We start from the raw sequence: 20,097 nt of genomic DNA, 5'->3' as shown, positions 1-20,097 counted from the left end.
GCACAAAGACTGGAGGCTCAATAAGTGACAAAATAACGCCAACATTTTCCTATTACATGTTGTGATGTGTATAGTTAAATTGTGTACTAAGACCGTCGAAATTGAAAAGTTGCGATTTTCTAGACCGATATGGCTAGGAACTATTCTCTCATTCCTGCGTACTAATCAAGGAACTTTGCTGCCGTACCATGGGTGAAGCGGCACAGTGATATTACACAGTGCCTGAAAATAGTCCCCAGCACGCTCTCTGTGCAAGCAGGTGCGTTGGTTATGTTGACAGAAGTTAGCCTATTTTCAGGCGCTGTGTAATATCATTGCTCCGCTGCACCCATGGTACGGCACAAAGTTCCTTGATTATTACGCAGGAATGAGAGAATAGTTCCTAGCCATATTGGCCTAGAAAATCGAAACTTTTAATTTTCCGTCGGTCTTAGTACATGATGTAACTATACACATCACAACATGTAAATAGGAAAATGTTGGCGTTATTTTGTCACTTATTGAGCGGTAGGCTAGCTGGAGCCATTTACCTCCAGTATTTGTGCGAAGCTAGGCTAACAGTGGGTGCGTCAGACAGAGTTATGGCACACACGGAGATGAGAATGGTATGAATTTATCTAACTCTGTGGGATACGGTGAATAAGCTAAAGTCCCCAAAAGTCGGCGTGTTCCTTAAAATTTGTTCATTTATTATATAAAGCAGTTCTGCAAAAAATGATGTCATCACCCAGCTCAGTTCAGTTCTCATACAACAGCATCAGTACAGTCAGATCAATAAAATTGTTGAATATTAAGTGGCCCTGACTAAGCAAGCCAGAGGCGACAGTGGCAAGAAACCCAAACTCCATCAGTTGACAGAATGGAGAAAAAAAACCTTGGGAGAAACCAGCGCATATCAGACACCAAACACCCATTACCATATTTGAATTTCAGCTCTGGATCTTCCTCAGCGCTTGATACACACTGATACACACTAACAATGGAGCCGGATTTACCAAAACAATTTGAGCCTGAGTCCTCATTCTTTTGAAGTGCATGCAAAGCGAATTTGCTCTTGCAGCGGAGAAAACGGTGTCTTCTGGACATGTCGACAACACGAACCAAACTCTTCCAGTCTCAGTTGCAACGTTGTTCACAGGCAGCCAATGAAGACTATAGGCTGGCATTTTGAAGAATTGGTTACAAACCTAAGTAGGTTTGTGCATGAAGTAAGACTGGAGATACTGACAACTCGTTTCAGGCAGTTTCTGACAGGAGACAAAAGGGCGTTTCACACTGTGCTTCACCAGGGGTAAAGGAGCGTTTCACACTTTTAGAGCGTTTCACACATTTAGATGCGGGGTTAGCACCACTTTTTACCCGGGGTTATGAAACCACTTTTGCACTCCACATTGCGGTGCCAACCTTGTACTGTGTAAAATGGAGCGGTGTTAGAATGTTACCCCTGGATACTTAGCAGCACACAACCAATTGCGTACTCATATTTGTGTACTTTGGACAGTCACGGAAACACTACGCATTGTATATAAACGGTATATTCAGCGTTTGAGAGGAAAAATGTCAAATGCTGAAAGAAAACGCTTACCTTTATAGTCCGAAATGTCCATTCAGTATAAACTCGATAGTAGAGTCGGCAATACAAGGATGTGCAATGTTAGAGCTTTTATGTAAATAGCTCGCGTGCTGCATTCATCCAATCAATGACACTAACACAGCAAATAAGGACGTTAACCCAGAGTTTAGGAATGTACAATGTGAAACATCAGCTTATGAATACCCAGGAATAATTGTGAGCCCCAGGTAAATTATGACCAGTGTGAAACGTGAAGCAAGATAACCCAGGATTCAGTTTACCCAAGTGTAAAAATCCCTAATAACATTCATCGTGCACTTTCATCTTTGAAACTTGGTCTTTTACATTCACAAATAGTTTTATAACACTGCATGAAAGGTAATATCCAAGCTTAATAGGGCACTTTAAATATGATGCAATTGAGAAACTTTTTACCACTGAGATACTTGCCATCTTGCTCCCAAAAAATGCAGTTCTTTTCTAAGCACAGTTTGCATGCCACTATTTTCCTGATTTAAGAGAGACTAAAAGCATGAGGGGAAAGTGCAAACAATACATGACAGAGCAAAACAAAAGGTGAGTATAAAACAGGATTTGGTCTACGTGAACAGATTAAAAATAACATTTCGCAGACAATAACCAGGCACTGGAAGCACAACATCTATGGCAAAGAGGATGGGATTATGGCCTACCATGAGCTGTTAACTCATAACAAATAATCAGCATTGACATTATGATTCATTTATGAGCCCTTCTATGAATGCAGCTATTCATTATTTCAGCTTGGAGGAAAACTGCAGGCGGTAATGTAATCGTTTCATTCACAGTAAGTTATTATAAGAAGGAAAGCAAATAGTGAGTAATTAACTACTATATCTTTACTAAAATAAAGAGTTTGTTCATTTCAAGAATGTTCAAATGAAATCACTGGAGAGATGAAAAAGCAGAACTGTTTTCAAACAGGAACAACTATTTAAAGCAAAATGAGATGTTAAGGGCGACAAGCACATCCTGTTGGCTAGTTTGTTATGAGGAAGTTTTACAAAAAGATGAACTCAGTTTGCTATTTCCAGTCTTATCTCTTCACTCCACCCACACTAGAATTATTCTCTTGAATGACTTTCAAAATACTTCCTTTTAAGTTGAAATGTTACCACTGTTCTCCAATAATTCTTGACTTGAGTGTAAATAAATGACTTGTTTTGCAGGAGGATGTTATCAACACACAGTGTGGGTATGACGTTCGGGCAAAACCGGTGAGTCTTACTCACTCTCAGTCTTACTTTTCACACACTCCCATCAGTTTGAGGCAAAATTAAGGTGTCAGACTCTGCTCTTCACTTCAATTAAGGCCGGTTTGGCTGACCTGTATTGTATGTATGAATGCAAAAGAAGGAAGCTGTTATTCATTTAATACACAATCAATGATAAAGTAATTCAAAATACTGTACCTAGGCATAGTAAAGAAAAACAGAAATATCAAGGCTCAACATTAACGCTTGCCCGCAAGTGGATTTTTTGAAGAGGCAATGAAAGAAAATGTTACTTGCTTGACTGGACAAGTAGTTTGCCTTCAAAGGCAAAAAATAACTAGGGATGCATCGAAACGTGACAATGAGGCTCGCGCTGCCTGTCGAGACTTTCATGGATAAATCAAATGAGGGTAACATCATAAAAAACTCAAAGAAGAACTGAGGTAAATATTCAGTTTTTTATAACACATGACCATGGGAGCCGCTTTGACGAATATTATCACGACTGCAAATGTTACATCGATTTTATAGTTCAATAAATAAATAGTTAATATTAAGCCACTTACATTTTAGACACAGTATTGACTGTGACAGTATTGACTGTGACAGTTTTGACTGTTTTGTTCTGTTTCGCCAACGAAAATAGTTCCAAGCAAAGATCACAGCCAAAGTATACTTAACTTTTTACGCATACGCGAGGGTCAGGGTACAGTGCGCGTGACGCATATTTCATCATCAGAAGAGTAAGTGTGTACTGTATGTGCACCACCGGTGTCATGACAAATCGGGTCCTCCCTCAAAACCGGGTCTCCCCAAACTGTCAGTTAATGATTATCCTAAATATATACGAATAATATTCATTTAAAATATGCATAACTTGCTATAATGTGTATGGAAACACATTAGTGCATAATAAAACCAATTGGACATAATTATTAACTGTTAATTATTAATTAATAATAATAGCCTAAGTGAATAATTGACCATCATTAATTTGTTTTATTTATAACTGAAATATTTGGACATTTAACACTTAATTTAACAAATAATTACATTAAAGACAATTGAGAATATGTGTAGGGTAAGTGAAAATGTGTGTATAAACTAAGCTATCAGGTGTATCGTTTATCTGTATGCTATGCTAGTATATAAGACAAAATGGTCATTGTAATGAAGTTGAAACAGCATTTATCATAACATGATTTTGTAGGAATTGTAATCAGATGCTAAAAAGAGTACCTATTAAAAGCAATTTGAACCAATGGGATCTCTTGTGGTCGTAAAGGAGACCTGATCTCGGGGGGGACCCAATTTGTCTTTACACCTGATTTTTGTAACCAGTCGTACATGCGCAATACATTTGTTGGGCAGTGTTTACATGTTTGTTGTAGGTTGTAACTCGTTGTGAGAGAAAACTGTGCATGCGTCGAACGCGTGTATGCATATGAGTCAAAAGAAGTATACTCTGCAGGGCTGTGCGATCAGACAATTAGGTTGTAGGAATGACTCAATGGGCCCTATCATGCACCCGGTGCAATGCGACGACAGGAGTGACACAAGTGTTTCAGCCTGACGCAGTTATCATTTTCACATCCAGAGCCTCATTGTTTAGATAGCAAATGCACTCGCGCATGGCATCATTGTCTGAAAACAAGGTGTGTTCAGGCGCATTGTTGGCATGTTGGCATTTTGAGGCAACTGAAAACGACTGCGCCATTGACCAACAAAAACCTGTTCTAAAGTCAATAGTATTTTTTGTTATTTAAAGGGTGCATTAGTAAAAATGGGTTCTATAGGCGGGTCCACAATGCATGTACACTCTGCTTATTACGCACAGGAGCACTCACACATTTTTAAATATTAAAGGGGTCATGAACTGGCTTTTTAATTTTTTTATACTGTTGTCTGAGTCAACTTATTGTGTTTGCGTAGTTTTTACATTCAAAAAGATCATAATGAATAAGTAATAGGCTATTTTCTGACCTGGTTTTGAGGCTCTCTCAAGACACGCTCAGTTTTGATGGGCGTGCCGCACTGAAGACTTGGAAGTAAACGCCCACGGCTAGGATTGGATAAGATTTGCATATTTAATGAGCTTCTGCTCCCCCTGTCAGTGACAGCGTGTGGCAAACGGCAATCGGAATGAATCACCCAGCCCACAGCCAGGGCTCGCAAAATGTGTTTATCAAACAAACACAATGATTCATCTGTCATCCGCCCGCGATTGATTGGAATGATATTTTTTTTATTAACGTTACTTGGCCCGCCCGATCGACACTACACCCTCACGTCATAGCCGGGCACATTCAGAAATCAATCTTTTGCTGTGCCTGGTGTCTTTAAAAGCTTACCTTTGACTAACAAAGAAGTTTTCAGCTCTGAAACTTGCAGGATATTCTTATATTACCATGACCATTTATATATCAAAAGCTCAAGGAAAAGTTGATTTCTCAATTCATACTCCTTTAAAAATAAAAGATTCCTCTCTGGAGAAGCGTACAGTCTTTCCGCTCGCAAATTCCATCATGTAAATAGCAAATTCGCCATGGTGCAAGTGCAACTGGCTTATAAAGGGAATGGGAGATGACACTTATTGTACGTTGGTTTATTGTACGTTACGCCTTAAACACACTCTTGACTCATTAAAAGACTAGGTACAACCCTTTTCATGTTTAAAAATATCATTGCACCCCCCCCCCCCAACATTTTTGATCTGTATATTAAAAAAATGTAAAACCATAATCTCATAACATTATTTATTGCAGTTGTAATTTTGCAGTGTGAATTATTCAGCTTGATTGGTAACAGCCCTATAGTGTCTTATTATTATAATTAAATGTATTGATCAAATTTAAGATGACGCATGCATCTGATAAGGTTTAAATTGGAATTACGTCTGGTGTTAATATAACAAATCTACAGATTTAAGTATGTAAAAGCTGATTGGTCACTGATTGCTTCAGTATATTTACACCACCAAATATTTATATATATATATATATATATATATATATATATATATATATATATATATATATATATATATATATATATATATATATATATATATATATATATATATATATATATATATATATATAATTATTATTTTTTTAGGGAACTTTTTCACTCGAACAAGTGATTGACCAATTTACTTGACAAAGTATATTTTCAAGCTCTGAGTCTGCACACATATACAAGTTATTTGTATACAATTATTAACTTTAATTACTTAAAACAATGTCACCACAACATAAGCATAATCCTTTAGATCAAGGCTCTTTAAGAGGACATGAGAAACATAAACTCAAGTGTGTCCAAACTTTAGACTTTATGCATAGATAGAAAGAGGAAAATCTTGATCCTGATTTCATGTGTTCCTCATTACTCATTAGGATGCAGAACAGAAGACGTACATTCATGTCAAAGGTTGTGTGCCGCAGTTTGAGAAATGGCTACAGGACAACCTGACAATAGTGGCTGGGATCTTCATTGGAATCGCGCTGCTGCAGGTGAGAACGCCTTCATCTGCCATTGCTGACTGTATCTGCTATTTATACTTCATTCCGTTTCTCTCTCTCGATTTTCCGCAGATATTTGGAATATGCCTTGCACAGAATTTAGTCAGCGATATTGAAGCCGTGAGAGCCAGCTGGTAAGATCCAAACTTACGACACATTCTCTCTGCCTGCTCTAGCTTTGCACACTGCTACAGCAAGCAGCTTTTCTCTTTCACCCCAGTGCTTTACTATCTGGATTCATAATGCACACCAATGACTTACTGCTTTAGTACAGTTAATGGCATGTTACTGGAGTCTTATCAAATCCTCAAAGCAACCTTTCTTAGTTCACAGTTTTGCTTCAGGAACTGCCACCATGTGGACAAAACAGGAATCAAAAAAGATGTTTGGTTGAAACTCTCGCTCAGCTCTCTTGAATGGAAAAATACTGCTATATTACATAATATCATGATAAATTATAATTATTTTCACTGTTAATTATGTTTGGAATAATTACGTTTTTGAAAGAAGTCTCTTTTGCTCACCAAGGCTGCATTTATTTGCTTAAAAATACAGTAAAAACAGTAATATTATTACAATACTATCATTTTCTATTTGAACATATTTTAAAATGTAATTTAATCCTGAATTTTCAGCATCATTACTCGAGTCTTCAGTGTCACATGATCCTTCGGAAATCATTGCAATATGCTGATTTGCTGCAGTTATTAATGTTACTCGATTATTAACAATTTTGAAAACTGATGCTTTTGCTGCTTAGTGCTTAATGTTTTTTTGTTTTTGTGAAAATCATATTTTTTTCTTTGAAGAATAGAAAGTTCAAAAGAACAGCATTTTGAACTAGAAATATTTTGTAAAATTATAAATGTCTTTACTGTGACTTTTGCTCAATTTAATGTGTCCTTGCTGAATAAAAGTATTAATTTATTTCTCTTTTTTTTATCGTACTTGCGCCAAGCGACAAAAAAACTATTTTCAACATTGATAATAATAAGAAATAGTTCTTGAGCATCAAATCATCATATTAGAATGATTTCTGAAGGATCATGTGACACTGAAGACTGGAGTAATGATTTTAAAAAAAATTACTTTGCTTCACAGGAATAAATTACAAATATGGGTAACACTTTACATTAAGGTTCCCTTTGTAAAAGGTTTATAAAGGTGTTTGTTAAAGGATTAGTTCACCTGAAAATGAAAATGTCCTCATAATTTACTCACCCCCATCTCATCCAAGATGTTCATGTCTTTCTTTCTTCAGTGGAAAAGAAATAAAAAAATTTAAGGAAAACATTTCAGGATTTTTCTCCACACAATGGACTTCAATTGCAACGTCCACATCAATGCAGTTTCAAAGGGCTTTGAAGCGCTTCAAATGGTACTGCTCGCGATCCCAGCTGAGGAATAGGGTCTTATCTAGCGAAACGGTCTGTCATTTTCTAAAAAAAAAATCAATTGTATATACTTTTTAACCATAATTGATCGTCTTGTGCTGGTCTGCCATGAGCCAGGCATTACGTAACATACGTTGGTCACGCCGAACGTGGCCGGAAGACCCTATTCCTCAGCTGGGATCGCGCAGTACCATTTGAAGCTCTTCAAAGCCCTCTGAAACTGCATTGATGTGGACATTCAATATTTTGGTTGCAATTCCATTGTGTGTGGAGAAAAATCCTGAAATGTTTTCCTTAAAAAAGTTAATTTCTTTTCCACTGAAGACAGATAGACATGGACATCTTGGATGAGAGGGGGGTGAGTAAATTATCAGGAAATGATAATTGATAAGCAGTTATAACTGCATGAATAAAAAGAGGGACTTTAACGCAATGCCTGCCAAATAGTGAGCCATTTTTAACTCACACATTATACTTAATACATGTATTTATTCACACCTATTTAACTCAATACCAGATTTCTGATTTATTTCATGATGCAACAAAAATAGACTATCATAGTGAAACTGAAGGGTGTTGTATTTGTGGTTTTCTCATTAATATCTCATGACTGCCACTTTTCTTAAAATGTTCCTTACCAGAGGTTACTGTCTTACCCATGATATTCCACAAAAAGCTCATGATGCCTATCCACAACAGTGTATCAAGATTAAATTATCAAACTTTATTTTGGGGGGAAAAAAAAGAGCACAACGATAACTTAATGAGATATGGATAATGAATATTTTAATTCCAATATTAGTTAATTGCGAACCTTAATGTAGGGTGAACACTTGTGAACCATTTATTAATGAGTTACAAACATTTATAACCTGTGAAAGTGAACCTTAACGTAAAGTGGAAACATGTGAACCGGTTCACTTCAGGAATCAGGAATCTGGTATTGAGTTAAATAGGTGTGAATAAATACATTTATTAAGTATAATATGCAAGTTAAAAATGGCTCTCTATTTGGCAGGCATTGCGTTAAAGTCACCCTTTTTATTCATGCAGTTATAACGGCTTATTGACGTAAATGAGTTATTAGTCATTAACAAACACCTTTATAAACCCTTAACAAAGGGAACCTTAGTAGCCTTTGTGAGCATAAGAGACTATATAATAAAAAAAATATTGTTTATTATTCCAAACTTTTGACCTGTAGTGTAGCTTTGGCTTTAGAGGCCAGAGTTTCTCTCTCTTAGGTGATGGAAATGTGATATTCCTCCTCACGACACACACACACCTCCACTCACTGTCCTCCGTCCCCTCTATCTCCCACACTGTCATAATCACACCAACTCACCTCACAACTTCACTTCTCCTCCCCCATGCCTTCATCAGGGTGCCGCCCCTCTCTTACGTCGTCCGCCGCCCCCCGTCCCACATCAGCAAGAAAGCCTCGGCGTACTCCTGAGGGAGGCGCACATGTGCGCGTTCGTCTGGTGGGTTTGAAACATGCCTGCTTGTGTTGTCTCTGTGTTCTCCTAGATTATCACCGCTCTTTTTCCTTATTTGGGGCCTTGTGAATGTTCGTACTCCCCTGACAGTCATCATTCATCAAAGATTCATTCACTAGCATCAAACAAGTTAGACTTTCACATGCATCACACCTGGGTGAGATCCTCTGATTTGCTTCTGTTTGAGGGATCAGTGTAAGTCACCTTAAGAAGGGAGTTTTTAATACCCTTGTGAAAAAGAGTACATTATTACAGAAATAATACTGTACTTAAGTGTGAACTAAATGTAATGTTTTCAGACACTTAATTGCATGTTAATTGCAATTAAATGAAAATGTATTAGTTAATGTTTATATTAAATAGAGTTAGCTTTTTGACACAATTAGATATACATCTGTAATGTTGAATAACACACTACAGTTGAAATTATAACCAGGTACTCTACATGTTCTTTAGTATGTTAGTCAACACATCAAAATAAGTGTACTTCTTTAAAGCATGACAAAAGATTATTCAAATATAACAATTTAAATTGTACTTTAAAGTAAAACTTTTAATTTGACAATATTACCAAGTGCACTTTTTAAGTCTACATAAGAAACATAGTCATGAAAAAAAATACTTTAAAGATTGGAAGTTCACTACAAAAGCACATTTAATTTAACGAAGCACACTTCTTTTTTCACAAGGGTAAACTAGAATTAACACTATATATGTACTTTGGTCAGACTGCTGAAATGTTACCACCAGAACCATACCATACTTTTTTATATTTAGTTAAACCAAAGATTTGGTGATTTTGAAAAGAAATTAGAAAAAAAACAATTATATAAATATTTAGGTTTTGCCCTATTTTTAGAATACTAATCATATATACTGTACGACATTCAATTGAAAACGTTTTTGGACTTTTTGAATTTATCTTTTCACTCAAATGGTATTTGTAATTAAATATTTTGTATTAAATTGTATGAATTGTTTCACTTTTGGAGCAATCTGGATTAATCTTAATGTTAATCTTTTAATATAATTTAATGTACCTGAGCTAACAATGAGCAGTTGTATTTTTATGAACTAATGTTAACATAGATGAATAAATACAGTAACAAATGTATTGCTCAATGTTAGTTAATGCATTAAAGGAACACTCCACTTTTTTTGAAAATAGGCTCATTTTACAACTCCCCTAGAGTTAAACAGTTGAGTTTTACCGTTTTGGAATCCATTCAGCCGATCTCCGGGTCTGGCGGTAGCACCTTTAGCATAGCTTAGCATAGATCATTGAATCTGATTAGACCGTTAGCATCTCGCTCAAAAATGACCAAAAAGTGGAGTGTTCCTTTACCTAATGGGACCTTATTGTAATATGTTACCATTTAATTCATAAGGATTACTTTCCCTCAATATTGTACTGTAAGAAATATGTTCTACAAAAAATGACATGTACTACACCATATATTCTACAAAATGTTAATTTAGATTTAATAAGTATTGTATGGCTCTATTGGAAGACCCTTTCGTGCAGTTGCATAGTAACCCATATCCTCACAATTCCAGTCCCACAGAGATCTCCTACTGCAGGACGAGTGCAATAAATGCCTAAACGTGTCCCATTCCACAACCATCGTCACGTTAACCTCGTCCTTTTTGCTCCCTCAGATTCTCTCTCCCACCTTTAGTCCTGTTTAGCTCCTCGGACTGTGCGGTGTCAAGCCTCATCCCTCATTATAACCTTGATATGCCAGCTGGCCTTGCTGCAACCCTTCCATCCATCCCACATCATTCATGTTCTCTCTAGCTGAAAATCATTCTGTCACCCTGTAGATTGCAATGGTGATTTGTCTAATGCAAGGCCCCATTTGTCAAGTTGGCACACAAAATAAAAAAGAGCCCTACTTTGGTTTTATTGGAAAAGTCACTGGAGTAATGCCAACTCCTAATGAGGCCTTGCACCATTGGTTTTATACTTCTGTTTATGATCCATGTCGTTTATCTTTTTATATCTTTCTCTTGTGCAGTTTGTTCACTTGAAGTGGCAGCTAGTCGTTCAGACACTCACAGGTAATTAATGCATTCATACACTTCCATAATGCAGAATCCTTAAAGTCAGCATGAAACCAAGATGAATGTTACGAAAGTCAATATTCTGCATTTATTGCATTATTATATGCATTATTATAAATGATTTATCTGTGCACATCATCATTATTTTTTAAAATTCATATGCCCTCATAATCAAAATATAGGGGTGTACCGAACGGTTCCGAATGCAATCTTTAACAGTCGGCTTGTTTTACGCGTGGAACATACTTCAATCCGAGTTCCCACACGAACATATTAAGTATTCAGTAAATTTTAGACATGTGACAGTATATGGTAATATGATATATCACGATAATGAACATGCACGATATTGTTATCGTGGGCACTTCAAAATACAGTGAATAATTATTTATTATGAATTATTCCGATTTTTAGAATGCATTTTAAGAATACTTTACCCATCAACCGTTTAAAATGAACAACACGTCAAAGAGGAACGCGCACTGATGTAAAACAGCCCAACGTGCATGAGCAGCGTATGTATTAATCTAAGTTAAATGTACATTTCAGCATTTAATAACACATTATTAAAATCAAAAGTTGTAACTATTATTTAATGGACCTGAGCATTGACTAACAGTTGTTTTTTTAACTAACGTTATCAAAGAAGAATAACTTCTGTAAAAATGTAGCTATTCGCTCTTAATGTTAATGCATTAACTAGTGAGATCTTATTGTAAAGTGTTACCTATTGTTCTTTATAATTCTTTTGCACTTTAATCTGTTTTAAATATTTGTTTACTTTATACATTTTGTGTTTTGCTTTATTGTATTTAAATGTTCAGTTCTTTTTGTTATGAGAAAGTTATTAAACCTGTTATAGTATGACAACACTTTTTTTGCAACTTATTCAATATCGTGATAATTCCGTATACCGTGATAAAAACTTCAGCAGTTAATCGCAACATGAAAATTTGATACCGGCACATGCCTAGTCCATTTTATCACGAAATTCAAACGATAAATGCCGTTTTGACGCTCTTTAATGTGACGTGACTGGTCACTGTATAGTTTAACCCGGCGGCGCGCGAGTGAACGCGATCCTCTCTTCATAAAGAATAAACATGAATTAATATCTTAAGGTTTGTTGAGGATACATTACGACTTACTGCAACTTATATGTCGTGTAATTGCTTAATCAGTGTTTCAACTGCGAAAAAAACGTGCATTTAACTCAGAAGCCATTCAGTGACCACAGCTGTTAGTTCACTAGAGAGATGAACTCTTTTGCTAAATACATATGCACAATATTAGCCTATATATTCATTATATTCTACTTAAAGGGTTAGTTCACCCAAAAATAAAAATTGTGTCATTAATTACTTACCCTCATGTCGTTCGACACCCGTAAGACCTCCGTTCATCTTCAGAACAGAAATGAAGATATTTTAGTTTAAATCTGATGGCTCTGAAAGGCCTCCATTGGCACAATGCACGTTCACTCTCAAGACCCTTAAAAGGTACTAAAGACGTCGTTACAAAGTCCATCTCACTACAGTGGTTCTAAAATAACTTTTTGGAGTGACGAGAATAGTTTTTGTGCGCAAAAAAACCCTAAATAACGACTTATATAGTGATGACGATTTCAAAACACGGAATCATGAAGCTTCGAAGTGTATGAATCAGTGAGTTGATTCAGCAGTTTGGATCGCCAAATTTCAGCAGTTTGGCGGTTTGACACGCGATCCGAATCATGATTCGACTCACTGATTCATAACGCTTCGAAGCTTCATGATGCCGTGTTTTGAAATCGTCATCACTATATAAGTCGTTATTTAGGGTTTTTTTGCACACAAAAACTATTCTCGTCACTCCATAAAGTTATTGTAGAACCTCTGTAGTGAGATGGACTTTGTAACGACGTCTTTAGTACCTTTTAAGGGTCTTGAGAGTGAACCGTGCATTGTGCCAATGGAGGCCTTTCAGAGCCATCAGATTTCAACTAAAATATCTTCATTTGTGTTCTGAAGATGAACGGAGGTCTTACGGGTGTCGAACGACATGAGGGTAAGTAATTAATGACACAATTTTCATTTTTGGGTGAACTAACCCTTTAACCTGTTAGTGATGTCTTGATTATTTAATGTATGTTTAAATAAATCTGTCATGAAAATGACACACACTGTGTATAAATTATTATATTTCAACAACGAATTGGAGAAAAAACAATTTTATTATTAGATTTAGAAGTTAATGCAAAAACTGCCTTATGTGAAGTTTACATGTTTACATGCGTTGTGTTATTTGAGTGTTGATTATTATATCTAAAAATAAATAGCAACTACATTTAGGCTAACAGTTTGGGCTCAGTAAAGGGTTAACCTTTAATATTATAGTAAAGTGTTAGCAAGGGCTCCCTATAGTTTTCAGCATTATCTTTAAGAAACTTCTACTTATTATTGAATTCATTTAAGGACAGACACACTTATTTCAGTAAACCACTCTTTAATAAAAAATAAATAAAAAGCAATTTTGTAAAACCGAACCAATACCGGACCGTGACTTCAAAACCGAGGTACGTACCGAACTGTCAGTTTTGTGTACCGTTACACCCCTATAAAAATAACTTCCCTTCCCTCTTGCAGCGACATTTATTCTCTTCTCTGATGATGCGTTTACTGGCGCGAGGGCGGGGCAACCTGTCACTCGCATGAGATCCACCAATAGGAAACCACAACCATCCAATCAATTCCCCATGGACAAAATCAAGTCCTGCCCCTTTTTCTTGTTCCAAAAGCCATTTCACTCGGATATACGTCACAATAGGGAAGAAAGCACTATTGTGTCTTCCGTTTCATGCTGACTTTGATACCAACCTAACTAGAAAAATTTGATTTGTTAGAAAACATAATTGTGAACTAGTCGCATTGTCCAAACATGTACATTTCTTTTTCTTTGTAAACAGGCCTACGCCAGCTTGACGATTGACGAACACAAGATGCCAAGTGCACTGGGTCGTGTGTATGTGTGTGTGTGTGTGTGTGTGAGTGCGCACCATAACATTTTACCATCTGTAAATAGTGCTGTTTTTTCTAGAGTGTTTTGTGTGTAAAACACGTGTAATAAATGTGAGAAAATGTTTGATAGCACTTTATTTTACAGTCCTGTTCATCATGGACATACTATGCACTTATTATAGTTAATACAATAACTAGGTACTAATCCTGAGCCTAGCCCTAAACCTACCTTAACCCATGTAGTTCCCTTATATCAACAGTACTTTCTTAGGTAAGTGCACTGTAAGTACACAAACTGTAAAATAAAGTGCAACCAAATGTTTGCCCACAGAGGTCAAACAGAACATTTTCCATCATTTTCCGTGTCGTAAAAGTATTATAAAAAGCATAATTAAAAAAATAACACCGTCAGAACACTGGCCAGGGAGTCACAAATGTCCAGTGCACTGAACGTTCACCCACGAAAAATTCCCACAATGCACTGTAAAACCCATGGTCCCTTATGTCACATTAACAAAGTAGTTTATTTTTGCATAGTGACTTTATATTGAGTTACACTTTAAACTACACTTTAAAGGTCCCATGACATGGCATTTTTCTATTATTTTATAATGTTTCCTGAGGTGTACTTATATTGTTAGTATGATTTTTACATCATAAAATGTCATAATTTAGAAATAAAAGGCATTTTTTCTATACTGCTGTTTGCCCTGTGGCTGAATGCCTTGCTTCAAGAGGCGTGTCTGCTGTGAGACTTCAGTAAAAACGCCCACTGTTGTGATTGGCTGACATCTTTGCATTCGAAATGAGCGGAGGGGGCGTGGTTTAACGAGGTCAAGAGGCACGAGCTGCTGCCAGAGAGACGGATGGACCGGAGTTCACTTCACATCGGTTCTGTCAGTCTCAGTTCAGTGAACGGTTGTAGTTACTGCATATACTTCAGGTTATTAGTCTATTTCTAGTCAGAGGGACTGTCACTCATGTCAGAAAGTTAGTAACTTTAGTAAATTATGGATCAGCGCTGACTGGAGACGCGAACCGTTTAGAACGATTCAGTCCGATTTGGTGAACTGATTCGGTTCACTAAAAAGAACCGGTTCAAAAGAAAGATCGTTCGCGAACCGGACATCACTAATGTACCAGAGACTGAGCTCAGCAATTGCTAACAAAGATATTTATAGTAACTACAGAGTTATGAGAGCGCTGTCAGCGCGAGTTTATTGTGTTTGTATCTCAGAGTTCTGAATAAACACGAGTCCCAGTCACACCGAGTCCGTCTTCATCATTATTACCATCTTTGTAACACATGCAAAGTACCATTACAGCTGTCGAGATGAACGAGTTACGAGTAAGTGTTGATAATAGCATTATTTTTTAGATATTTTCCTATCATATGAAAACCGTCACTGCCAGCGTTCACTCGCATTGAGTACACAGCGCAAACAAAGACACAACAGCGCAGTAATCGAATGTAATCCAGTTTATTGTGGGGATAGCTGCCTAGCCCGGATATGCTCACGCTAACCCCCCTTCTGCTTAATCTCGAGCCGCGTTTGGTGCCTCCGCTATGGGCCAGATGCAGTACTGGGGGTCGGGGATGTTGAAGGCCACCGGCCAGTGCAGCCTGAGCTTCGGCGTGTGTGAGGTTTATCTCTAAGGATGTAACTCTGCTAATGTTGAGCAGAAACAACTGTATGCACATTTTAGAACAGATAGACGCAACGAGGACGTACAAAAACACTGACTCACAAGATAGAAAACACTGTTCTGTCGGGAGAGAGAGAAGCCGCAGTGTGAGCATGAATAATAAATAATTAGCTACACATAAGAAATCACAGATCACAGATCAGAAGGAACTGAAAAAAGACTTTTCATTTGTACATCCAAACAATGAGAAACTGCCAGCGTTCACTCGTTCACAACCCATGATCTCTCGAGCGTTTGCATGGGTGTGCCAGATTCTCTGGGTGGAGGAAAGGGAGGGAACCGTTCCTGCTTGGACGTCAAACCAGGAGACTTCAGGATTGGCTCGTCTGGCCTGTCATTTTCTCAAAGGCAGAGAAAGACAGCCAGAACTCGGTTTTACACCGATCAACATTTCTATCCACTTGGGGACAATATTCAGCCTAGGGGAACTCATATTAATGTTGAAAAACCTCATAAAATGAAAATTTCATGCCATGGGACCTTTAATGCATACGTACATGCACGTTTTCCATTAAAGGAAAGAATTAATGTGTGTCTTACAACAGTTCCCACACGAGTGATTTATAGATTATCACAGAATATGCTAAACAAGGTCTTGAAGATCATTAACTCCACATCAGATGCATAAATTCATCAACTCACCATTCAGAAACGTCCGGTCTCATTCGACATGTTGTCACTTCTTCTTGAGTCTCTCCATCATTGTTTGACTCCGGTTTCAACATAAAAGGCTGAACAGTGTCGGACATTTCAGTGCGTGTCTACGTGAGGTAATCGGAGCTGCTAACATGAGCTCTTGAAGCAGCTCATTTGCATTTAAAGGGACACACACAAAAACGGCACGTTTTTGCTCACCCTCAAAAAGTGACCATTTTAACATGCTATAAAAAAATTCTGTAGGGTATTTTGAGCTAAAACTTCACATACACACTCTGGGGACATCAGATACTTGTAAAAAGGGGCATTATAGGACCCCTTTAAAACAATTGGTAGATATAGTGTGACAACTGATTTATAAGCATTTTATGCTAGAAGTCTGATATACAGTACTGTTGTAAAGATCTCATTGATTTACATTACAAGCTATCAGAATTGCATCTTTTTGGCCATATAAGTATCAGTAACTGTATCAAATTGCATATTTCTGCTTAGTTTGGGCTCTGAAAAAAAGCTCCATATTCTCACTATATCATACTATACGAGCTATAAAAGCCTGATGTATCTCAACAAGCAGGAATTATTTACAATATAAGTATTGACCAAGAATCCAAGATAAACATCAGGGCCTAAATAATAATAATAATCGGGGGGGAAACTGAAACTATCAAAAACTCAGTCTGTGATGGGAAATTGTATCACTCAATCATCTCTGTGTGAGAATGTGAAGCCCTGCGTGTCTGAAGGTCAGCGAGGGAGTTTCTCTCTCTTTGCCAATATGTTTGTTATTTTGTTTTAGTTAATCCTGTGAACATACTGGTTCATTTATGCACTTATCGCATATTACATATTTTACACTTAACAATATATATTTAAATCAAATCTTACAGCTTAAAGGTGCACTATGTAACTTTTCCGTCTGCTAGAGGTCGCCTATTCAAAACAAAGGCGTAGTTTGATGACGCCACGTTTGAGCGCAGAATCTTGGGACATGTGGTCTTCACCTCACAGCCGGTGGAAAAGAATCTGGATAGGACTCGAGCAGAAATCATGCGATTATTAACGTTACTGTAGTATGAAGCAGAGCAGGCCCGAGTGTTGTGGAGCTGAGCAAGGTCGCTGGAGCGATTGTTAATAAGATGAATGAGAAACACTCCTCGCGATCAGCGGGACTTTTATTATGACACAGTCGCCGGCGCCATTTCTGCTTTTCCGGTCATGAGAATGAGGCAACGCAGCTCTGTTTATCATATTAGACACATTTGAGTGTGTTAAATTATGTTATGACGTTACTCTGTGCGTTCGCTCGGCGGCTGCTATAACACTTGTTCACACTGCAGTGAGAGTAAAGCGTTTCTGCAAAATAAAACCGGAAACCGAGGGGAACGCAGATATGATGGGGAACGCGTCCCAGTTCTTTGGTTAAAATAGCAATTTTCTCACGATTTACAAATAGTTGGAAACCTTTGTGATATTGTAAGTCCTCAACTGAACAAAATATATAACACTGGCCTAGTGGTTGTTGAATATTTTACTGCAAAAATGTTACATAGTGCACTTTTAAGTTCTTTAAAACAGTCAAGAAGTAATTTAAACATTTATTTTATTTTATTTTAAATGGTGTCCTTGCACTAACAAATTAGAGAACATTTCTTATTCAGATGTTTATCTTTCACAATTTCTGATTAAAGAGAAAAATGTACCGTGACAGTATTTTTCTGTAATGTCTGGACTAATCAGAAGCTTGTTTGTTGTAAATATTTAAGTGATATTTTAGCACTTTTACAATGCCAACACAGCTGGATGGTGTAACACTCTGTAACGCACTCGTATGTAATTGTACTTCACTAAAAAAGTGATTCATACATTGTTTATGTCTTTTAAGGTCAGCCTGACGTAGTTCTTACAAATACAATGCATCTCATGTGTGTTAATGCTTACAAAAACAAGGACGAGAGTGTTGGATCTGAAGTCTGAACTTCTTACTGGCGGTGTGATAATATTAATGCCAGACATTTAGGCTCGGTATCATACATTTACTTGATGCTCCAGCAATAAGAACAAACATTTTCAATAAATGATTTCTCAACATTGTGGTGGATACGTTTTTTTCCCTTTCGTACCTTTAAAAGCCTTTAGTAAAGAGTGAATATTAACTTAGAATCCTTTCAGCAACAAATATTGGGTGTAATAGTAAAGACTGCTGTCAATTTACAGTTAAATTGGTATTCATATTGAAACAACAATTTCATCTACTTTATACACAGATAAAGTATACTTATGCATGCCCATTTCAGCCAGTTTGACATAAAAATCATGAGATGAGTAATTTTTAAAATTTAAAAATGAGTTTTTTAATAAATAAATTTGACTCTTTTAATCTTATAATGTTGACTTTTTGTCATGATTCTCTCATAATTTTTTACTTTTGTCACAATTTAGATGTTTTATCTCATAATTGATGTCATAATTTCAAGGTTTTTATCTCATAGCTATGACAGCGTCCATTTTGACTTTTTATTTGACGTTATAATTTTGACTTTTTTGTAATACCACTCATAAAAAGTTTTTTTTTAATCTCAGCTATAGCTTAGTGTCAATTTCGACATTTTATGTCAATGACTCATAATTTTTTACTTTTCATATCAGTTCAAGTTTTTACTATATAGGTTTGATTTAGTGTCAGTTTTAATCATAATTATGATTTACCAAAGCATGATTTATTCCGTATGTGGTAGAATGGGCTTCCATATTTCACTGTATATAAATATACTATATATAAAAACCTAATGTTATAATTTTGACTCGTCATAATGTTGACTTTTGTGGTAATCCCGATATTTTTATCTAGCTATGATTTAGTGTGTCCATTTAGACTTTTTATCTCATAGCTGACGTCATACTTTTGTTTTTGTCATATTACTTTTAATATCATAATTTCACGTTATTATATAGTTTTGACAGCCAATTTCAACTTATTTCATTTTGAGTTGTCATAATTATGACTTGTCTTATGATTTACCAACGCATGATTTATTCCTTATGTGTTGGCTTCCATATTTTATTTACTGTATATAAATATACTATATATAAATAAAAACCAATAATAAAATAATAATACAATTACCTCATAGCTATGATTTAGTGTGTCCATTTAGACTTCTCATAACTCGCATCATAATTTAGTTTTTTATGTAATATATCAATTTCGAAATGATATAATTTATTAAATGATATAGTTTTGACTTAGTGTGTCAATTTCAACGTTTGATCTCATAATTATGCCATAATTTTATGTCATGGCTCTCTCATAATTTTTACTTTATATATCATTATTTCAATCATTCTATCATTGCTTCAAGCTTAGTGAGACAATTTCAACTTTTTCATAATTATGACATGACCTATTATCTCATTTTGAGTTATATCATAA

The 20,097-nt window shown here is 36.3% G+C and overlaps 1 protein-coding gene across 4 annotated transcripts in view; it reads left to right on the top strand.

The window, feature by feature from the left end:
- The window catches only part of tspan5a (tetraspanin 5a), a 46,797-nt gene extending 28,042 nt beyond the window's left edge, over positions 1–18,755 (top strand). The window contains exons 6-12 of one of the 4 annotated variants that reach the window (XR_013815980.1): positions 2,782–2,829; positions 6,222–6,338; positions 6,420–6,481; positions 9,125–9,225; positions 11,259–11,301; positions 14,249–17,493; positions 18,218–18,755. Coding sequence is in view for 1 of the 4 variants with exons in the window: in XM_079809441.1 (XP_079665567.1) it covers positions 2,782–2,829; positions 6,222–6,338; positions 6,420–6,481; positions 11,259–11,271 (240 nt within the window). In the remaining 3 variants the exon portion in view is untranslated. Of the gene's footprint in view, positions 1–2,781; positions 2,830–6,221; positions 6,339–6,419; positions 6,482–9,124; positions 9,226–11,258; positions 11,302–14,248 lie in introns of all 4 variants that reach the window. The other 3 variants (XR_013815979.1, XR_013815981.1, XM_079809441.1) reach the window with 3 other exon arrangements.
- The last annotated feature ends 1,342 nt before the right edge of the window (positions 18,756–20,097 follow it).

This window comes from Gobio gobio (genome assembly GCF_949357685.1).
Source record: "Gobio gobio genome assembly, chromosome: 2".
In the NCBI taxonomy this organism is placed as follows: Eukaryota; Metazoa; Chordata; class Actinopteri; order Cypriniformes; family Gobionidae; genus Gobio; species Gobio gobio.
This window is presented reverse-complemented; position numbering and strand designations above follow the sequence as displayed.